Source organism: Trichechus manatus, unplaced genomic scaffold (genome assembly GCF_000243295.1).
Source record: "Trichechus manatus latirostris isolate Lorelei unplaced genomic scaffold, TriManLat1.0 scaffold00294, whole genome shotgun sequence".
Lineage (NCBI taxonomy): Eukaryota > Metazoa > Chordata > Mammalia > Sirenia > Trichechidae > Trichechus > Trichechus manatus.
In genome coordinates, this window is record NW_004444230.1 from 1,447,342 (window position 1) to 1,454,421 (window position 7,080).

General features: G+C 47.3%; 1 protein-coding gene across 1 annotated transcript; it reads left to right on the plus strand.

The window, feature by feature from the left end:
- The first annotated feature begins 1,645 nt into the window (after nt 1-1,645).
- LOC101350778 (keratin, type I cuticular Ha3-I) lies at nt 1,646-6,514 on the plus strand. Its single transcript, XM_004390333.2, has 7 exons — nt 1,646-1,996; nt 2,978-3,060; nt 3,584-3,740; nt 5,223-5,384; nt 5,478-5,603; nt 5,778-5,998; nt 6,205-6,514. Exons 1-7 carry the CDS (start codon nt 1,649-1,651, stop codon nt 6,329-6,331), a joined length of 1,224 nt encoding a protein of 407 aa, XP_004390390.1. The 5' UTR covers nt 1,646-1,648; the 3' UTR covers nt 6,332-6,514.
- The last annotated feature ends 566 nt before the right edge of the window (nt 6,515-7,080 follow it).

Here is a 7,080-nt window from a genome sequence, read left to right on the forward strand (position 1 = left end):
TCTAAACCTGGACTCTTATTACTGCTTTCCTGGACTATTGCTAACGCCTGCTTGCTGATTGCTCTGCCTTCAGCCTTATCTCTATTTTGCATTTCCTAAAACAGCTTTTATTATACCACACTCATGCTTAAAAGCTTACACTGCCTCTGCTGCTTCCAGGAAAGTCCAAGCTCCTTAACTTTGCAGTCAAGGACCTCTACTGCATGACCATCACCTCCTCATAACAGCTTTATTTTCTACCACTCACCTTCACAACTCTCCCCTCCCAGCCCCCAAGATTTATCTGGGTCTCCCAAACCTGCCCGGGGCTTTCCCATTCCTCAGGACACACCATTCTCCCCATCTGCAGTATCTGCTCTCCTTAGAAGCCTCTCCATCCTGTTACAAATCTTGTGAATCTCCCCAGCAGAAAGTGCTCTCTCCACAGTAACAAAACCACTCACTTGTCATGTATCATCTCCTGCCTCAGATTATTATTTCATGTTCATTCCTTCATCCGCTCAACACATATCCATTGAGTGTCTACTGGGTACCATACGCCTTGATCTGGGGATTCAAAGACAAATTAGACCCTGCCCCCGCCTTCATCGAACTCACGGAGGGAGAGAAATAAGCACATAACATGACAATGCCATGCTCAAGGCAAAATGAGAGCTCAGAGTAGAGGAAGAGCTGACCTGTTGGAAGAAGTCAGCGATAGAGGTAGGTCATTTATGTTCAAGCAGTATGGTATGGTGGAAAGAAGAGAGACCTGTGTTGGAATCCTGGCTTGACAACTTATTAACCCGTACGCTCTAAGAGCCTCGGTTTGCTCATCTGTAAAGTGGGGATTATATCATCTACCTTCAAGGGTCATGGTGAAGAGTGTTGAGATCGTGTTTGTGAAAAGTATCTGGCACCACCTTGGCCCTTTGCAGGTGCTCTGCAAGTGTGGGCGCCTTCATTCTTCAGATGTTTGACCATAGTCCTGTGCCTACTTCCCCTTCTTCAGTGTCTAGTCCAGCGCCCAAACTACGATCCAGTGAATATCTATTACTTAGTTGACTAAAATTGTAAGAAAAAAGTAAAGCCCACAAGGTCCACTACACCAGGAAACAGAGGGCCACAGGGAACCCGACTGTTCTAGTTGTTGCAGAAGTGATCTAATCCTCTTTCGAGAACCATGAATTTGGAGTTCGGAAATTTGACATAGCAAAAGATACATGAGCAAGAGCCATGCTTGCTTTTCCATCTCAGCAAGAAGAGCTAGAGGCTTGCCAAGGAATGAAGACCCACAAAGCAGGAAGCAAAGCAGCAGCACTGTCCCTGGGCCTGCCACACCCCACTAATGAGGGCCAGGGCTTTCACGAGTCCAGCTCTTTGAAGCCACACTATGAAGCGCTTACGCAGAGGCTGCAAGAGGAGTCCTGACTTAGCGAGAAGCCCAAGTAAAGTCTTTTATGAGGCGAGGGACTCTTCTGAGGAAACATAACAGCCGAGGGTAAGGGCTTCTGACAACCACCAAACGAGTAAAAAGGTTAAAAAAAGCTGCCTTCCATGTCCACACCCTCTGTGAAAGGGATATAAAGGTTCCTCAGAGGAAGGAGACCCACATGCTCTGAGAACTTGAACTCTGCTTCAGCCGAGCACCTCGCTCCCTCCCAGCACCATGCCGTACACCTGTGTCCTGCCCAACCTGAGCTGCCGCACCAGCTGTTCTTCCCGGCCCTGCGTGCCCCCGAGCTGCCACAGCAGCACCCTGCCTGGGGCCTGCAACATCCCTGCCAACGTGGGAAGCTGTAACTGGCTCTGTGAGGGCTCCTTCAATGGCAACGAGAAGGAGACCATGCAGTTCCTGAATGACCGCCTGGCCAGCTACCTAGAGAAGGTGCGCCAGCTGGAGCGGGACAATGCAGAGCTGGAGGGCCGCATCCATGAGTGGTGCCAGCAGCAGGAGCCCTTCGTGTGCCCGGACTACCAGTCCTACTTCCGGACCATCGAGGAGCTCCAGCAGAAGGTGAGGGGGCGGGCGCCACACTGTCTCCCTGGCAGGAAGTTGTAGGGAAAGCATCTGAGATACAATTAAGAAACATTAACTTCCGTGTGATTGAAATGCAAGGGTTTTTGTTTCTTGGCGGGCCATCCCATTTTAGGCCCAGGTCTGTTAGCTGTGAATATTTGCATAGTGTTAGTCTACTGCGGCAGTAACAGCATTTTGCATAAATAAGGAGTAATTAAAAGCTGCCCTGAATACTTCCATGCATTTGCCAAGCTCCCCAGTTATTACCCTGAGGTGAGAGAAAAGGATTGGGCCCAAGAAGGAAGGCGAGGAAGTGGAAGAAACCTTTCGTAAGGATCGGACCAATTTCTCTTTCCCTCGTCCGGGCTTTCTGACTGCTTCTAACGACTGAGTGCCTTCCTCTTCTGGGTACTGAATTAACATGCCTTCACTGCCCTGACCTAGATGCCCCTAGGCTTTTCCTGGCACACAGTATTCAGTAAGGGCATAAAATGGATGGCTAAAACCAGAAAGAATGGAAACTACCTAGGAGGAAATAGCACCAAGCCATCCGGCACAGCTGGGAGAACAGGCTGCTTCCCTGAGCTAGCCTCTTCCAATCTCTAGTTTACAGATTTATCTTCCCCACTTGATTGGACATTTCTTGAGGGCATAATCTTGTTCTTACTCATTTTTGTTTCCTCAGCTCCTAGCCTGGCGTATAGTAGGTGTGTCTAAACAAATGTTAGTTATTATTATAAACTGCTCAGTATTGCTTATTAAGAAAAAGAAAGGAAGATGATTTATCTACTAAGATTTTTCTTGCCTATTTCCATGTTCTCGTTTTTTCTATTGTACATGAACAGCATTTAGTCACTTTACATAAGATATACTGTGATTTCTCAGTGTCTTCCTTCCACATGAGCAGATTAGTATGGATTGCTGTTGGCCAAAAGTAACAAAGCCCTTGCTCATTCTAGAATGGTTTGGGTTTTCCAGATCCTGTGCAGCAAGGCTGAGAACGCCAGGCTGGTGGTGCAGATCGACAATGCCAAGCTGGCCACAGACGACTTTAGGACCAAGTGAGTGGGCATGCAGGGGATTGCTGCTTATTTGTCTTCTCTCTCTCCTCTCTCCCTCCCCTTAGCCTGTTGTCAACACTGGCAAAGGCAGACACTTCTCCCAGCTCCACAGAGCGACTGTACACCAGAGCTCAGAAAGCCCTTCTCCAGGTCTCCTCCTGCTTCTCCTCTGTAAAGCCATGTCCCCCAGTCACACTGTGAGTCAGCGTGGACACCATGGTCCCCTGATGCTCTATTATGCATGGGAATCAATTATGAGAATGTGGGATGTGTATTAATTTAAAAAACCTCACAACTGAGGGGTTTTTATCCCCTTCAATCCCCTGGCTCTTTATTTACTTCGAAAAATTACCAGTGCATTTTCCTCCAGGAGCTCCCGGTTGGTGTTCAAAACCTAAATAAACGAGATGGTTGTAAGAACCTATAAGCCCTAATTCCCAGGTGTCTGACAAACCCAACCAAGCTAGAATCAAGGCCAGGCCTGTTCCTGCCCAGCCTGCCCCTGATCGTCTTCTGATGGCAGGTACGAGACGGAGCTGTCCCTGCGGCAGCTGGTGGAGGCCGATATCAACGGCCTGCGCAGGATCCTGGATGAGCTGACCCTGTGCAAGTCCGACCTGGAGGCCCAGGTGGAGTCCCTGAAGGAGGAGCTGCTGTGCCTCAAGCAGAACCACGAGCAGGTGAAGTTCCCCAAAGAGCCACAGGATCAAACACGTCAGGGCCTGATCCCAACCACCACAGAGTGGGGAAGGCTCTTGGTGAAGGCTCAATTAGCTGAGGGAGCGATTCTCGAAACAAAAAGACATTTGTGGAGAATGAGTAATCTGAAATCCATGACATGAGATTAGGATTTTCTGCCAGAGGCAGAAGGCAAGTGAAGGAAGTTGGCAAGCTCAGTGTTAGGGAAAGGTCAGCACCAAGGCAGCCTGGCAGCCTCTTCTGCAGCTGGGCCAGAGCCGGTGGGCCTGCAGGGATCTTCCAGCCCAACTATCCATTTGTAACTGGAGAGGAAGGATGGTCCAGGGCCACCCAGCAGAGAGGGCTGAGCTGGAAACAAAATGTAACTTTCCTCATTCTAGTCCAGAGCTCTTTCTACCACTCAGTGTACTCTAGAATAAACACTGAGCAAAATGTTCACCATCATTGTTTGGCCAGCTGCACTATGAAGACAGATATTTTGTGCAAACAATAAAACCCAGAAAAATGTAAATGGTAGTAGTTAATATTAAAACCAGTTGCTATCAAGTGGACTCTGACTCCAGCTCATGGTGGTCCCATGTGTGTCAGAGTAGAACTGTGCTCCATAGGGTTTTCAATGGCTGATTTTTCAAAAGTAGATCACACACCTTTCTTCTGAGGTACCTCTTGGGTGGACTGGAACCTCTAACCTTGTGGTTAGCTGCCAAGCATGTTAATCATTTACACCACCCAGGGACTCAATAGGTAATATTAGTCAAGTGCTTATCATGCACAAACATTGTGCTAAGTGCTTCAGAAGCCTAGAGGTAGGTACTAGTCCAGTTCTCACTTTAGAGATAAAGACTGAGGCATCTAGAAGCTATATAGTAAGTGGTAGAGGTGAGACCCAATTCAAATCTGTCTGACATCCACTTAAAGTACCTAGTTATGCTGGCTCTCTAAACATAATTAGCAGTGAATGAAATAGATATTTATTTCCTTCATGAAATCTACGCTGGAGGAATCAACAAATCACCAGCTCCGTCTATTCTATCCCAGGCTACCAGTTTTGGAAGGAAGCATTTGTTCTCTCCTCTTTAGCCAGAATCTATCCTTATTATTACCCATGGTTAAGAATCAAATATAAGAGGCTATGTGTATCCTAGAGAAATCATTACACTGGGCATTTGCGGACCAAGGTTTAAACCTGGTCCACCATGTCTCTCTCAGGTCTGAGGCCAAATCACTGCACCTCTCTAAGGCCTTATTAATTCACCTACAAATGCAGAGTGATACATTGAATACAAAGGATGGAAAGAGGTCATGGATTTGAAAGCAGAATACACAGATTAGTCACTGAATACAGCACTAGTTAATGAGAGGATCGAAGGGAACAAAGCTTGATGAGAAGTTGAATTGCATTGTCTTACAGGAGGACATCAGAATTCTTTGTGATATTTTGCATGTTGCCCTTGCTCCATCAGGAAGTCAACACCCTGCGCTGCCAGCTTGGTGAGCGCCTCAACGTGGAGGTGGACGCTGCCCCCACCGTGGACCTGAACCGTGTGCTGAACGAGACCAGGTCTCAGTATGAGGCCCTGGTGGAGACCAACCGAAGGGATGTGGAGGAATGGTTCATCACACAGGTGGGCATCTAAGCACGTGGCCACTCTGGACCCGAGACCGCAGGGCCCTTAGAGAGGGCCTGACCTCTGTCTTCTCCCCTCTGGATATTTCAGACTGAGGAGCTGAACAAGCAGGTGGTGTCCACCTCAGAGCAGCTGCAGTCCTACCAGGCAGAGATCATCGAGCTGAGACGCACAGTCAATGCCCTGGAGATCGAGCTGCAGGCCCAGCACAGCCTGGTAGGTGCTGTTCAGGCTCCTGCTGAGAAATGTGATATCAGAGAATCAAGTTACTTGGATCCCATTTAGACTACACACTCTCCCTAACTGTCGGGGCTTGTGGTTCTTTATAACTATAGAGAACCCCTTTAAAGGAGCACATCTCTGAGATTTTTTTTGCCGTCTCCATCGCAGAGAGACTCTCTGGAAAACACGCTGACTGAGACCGAGGCCCGCTACAGCTCCCAGCTGTCCCAGGTGCAGTACATGATCACCAACGTGGAATCCCAGCTGGCTGAGATCCGGGCCGACCTGGAGCGGCAGAACCAGGAGTACCAGGTGCTGCTGGATGTCAGGGCCCGGCTGGAGGGTGAGATCAACACATACCGGGGCCTGCTGGAGAGCGAGGACTGCAAGTGAGTATGAGGACAGTAATTTCTTCCTTTTGGCACATGAAGATGCTGTGGTGATGAATAATCTTCTTGATGGAAATGTGTTTATAATTTTGAGCTTCTGATTCGAGTCAGTCCAAGGAAGAACATTATTCTTACACAAAGTGCTTTTAGTATCTGTCTTTCAGCTGATTTTACTCTAACTTGCCCCAATGATTTTCTGTTTTCAGGCTGCCCTGCAACCCCTGTGCCACTACCAATGCATATGACAAGTCTGTTGGACCCTGTGTCTCCAATCCCTGTGCCCCCTGCGGTCCACGTGTCCGATGTGGGCCTTGCAACACCTTTGTGCACTAGAGGCCCTGTTGCCAGCAGGAGGAGAAGGGCTTCAGAGATCCATCTCAACTCGGCATTATCCAAACACCTCCAACAGTGTCCACATTGTGAATAAAGGCAGAAACCTACACTACTAGCACAAGCTTCCTGGTGTTGGCTCTAGGCTTTCACTGATTTCCCTAGCTTGATCCTTTCTCACAAGAGCCTGCAAGATCTACCTACAGGTTCAATCAGTCTTTTGAGCCATATAGAGATACCTATAACAGGATCAAATAATCGCTATTTACAATGACACATTTAAATAACATGTTATGCTTTAGTAAATACTTAATCTCAATGTGATTTTAAAATAATTACATTAAATGTGATAGAGCTGACAGGCATACTACATATTAGAACATAATTAGAATAAATCTTCCTTGTCACTCTTTGGTCTTTGGAGACGTAATGAACACCCTTTGTTAAACTCCTAATAAACTCTTATTCTGGCACAAAAAATAATGTGATTTTCATTCATTAATTCCAAAATTGGTTGTCTTGAATAAATACAAAGGAACCAGTGTTCTTCCATCAGATGAAGGAGTCATGCAACCCAAAATATAGCCTGTGATCTCCTTCAGAGGAAAAGATTCCACCAGGCATCACCTATTGATCTGGATTTTGTGTTTGGGGGAAGATGGTGGGAAAGGGAGTAGCAAATCCACCTGAGAGTGTCTTTAGAGATACAGGTATTATTCATCTTGAAATATGAAGTGTCAAGTAACGGTCAC

What these genes read in the sequence shown, in the direction of transcription:
- LOC101350778 (XM_004390333.2), top strand. Translation starts at nt 1,649, where the DNA reads ATGCCGTACACCTGTGTCCTGCCCAACCTGAGCTGCCGCACCAGCTGT. An exon ending in ACAGACGACTTTAGGACCAA is followed by an intron (nt 3,061 to 3,583) that starts GTGAGTGGGCAT and finishes TTCTGATGGCAG; the next exon opens with GTACGAGACGGAGCTGTCCC. An exon ending in AGGAATGGTTCATCACACAG is followed by an intron (nt 5,385 to 5,477) that starts GTGGGCATCTAA and finishes TGGATATTTCAG; the next exon opens with ACTGAGGAGCTGAACAAGCA.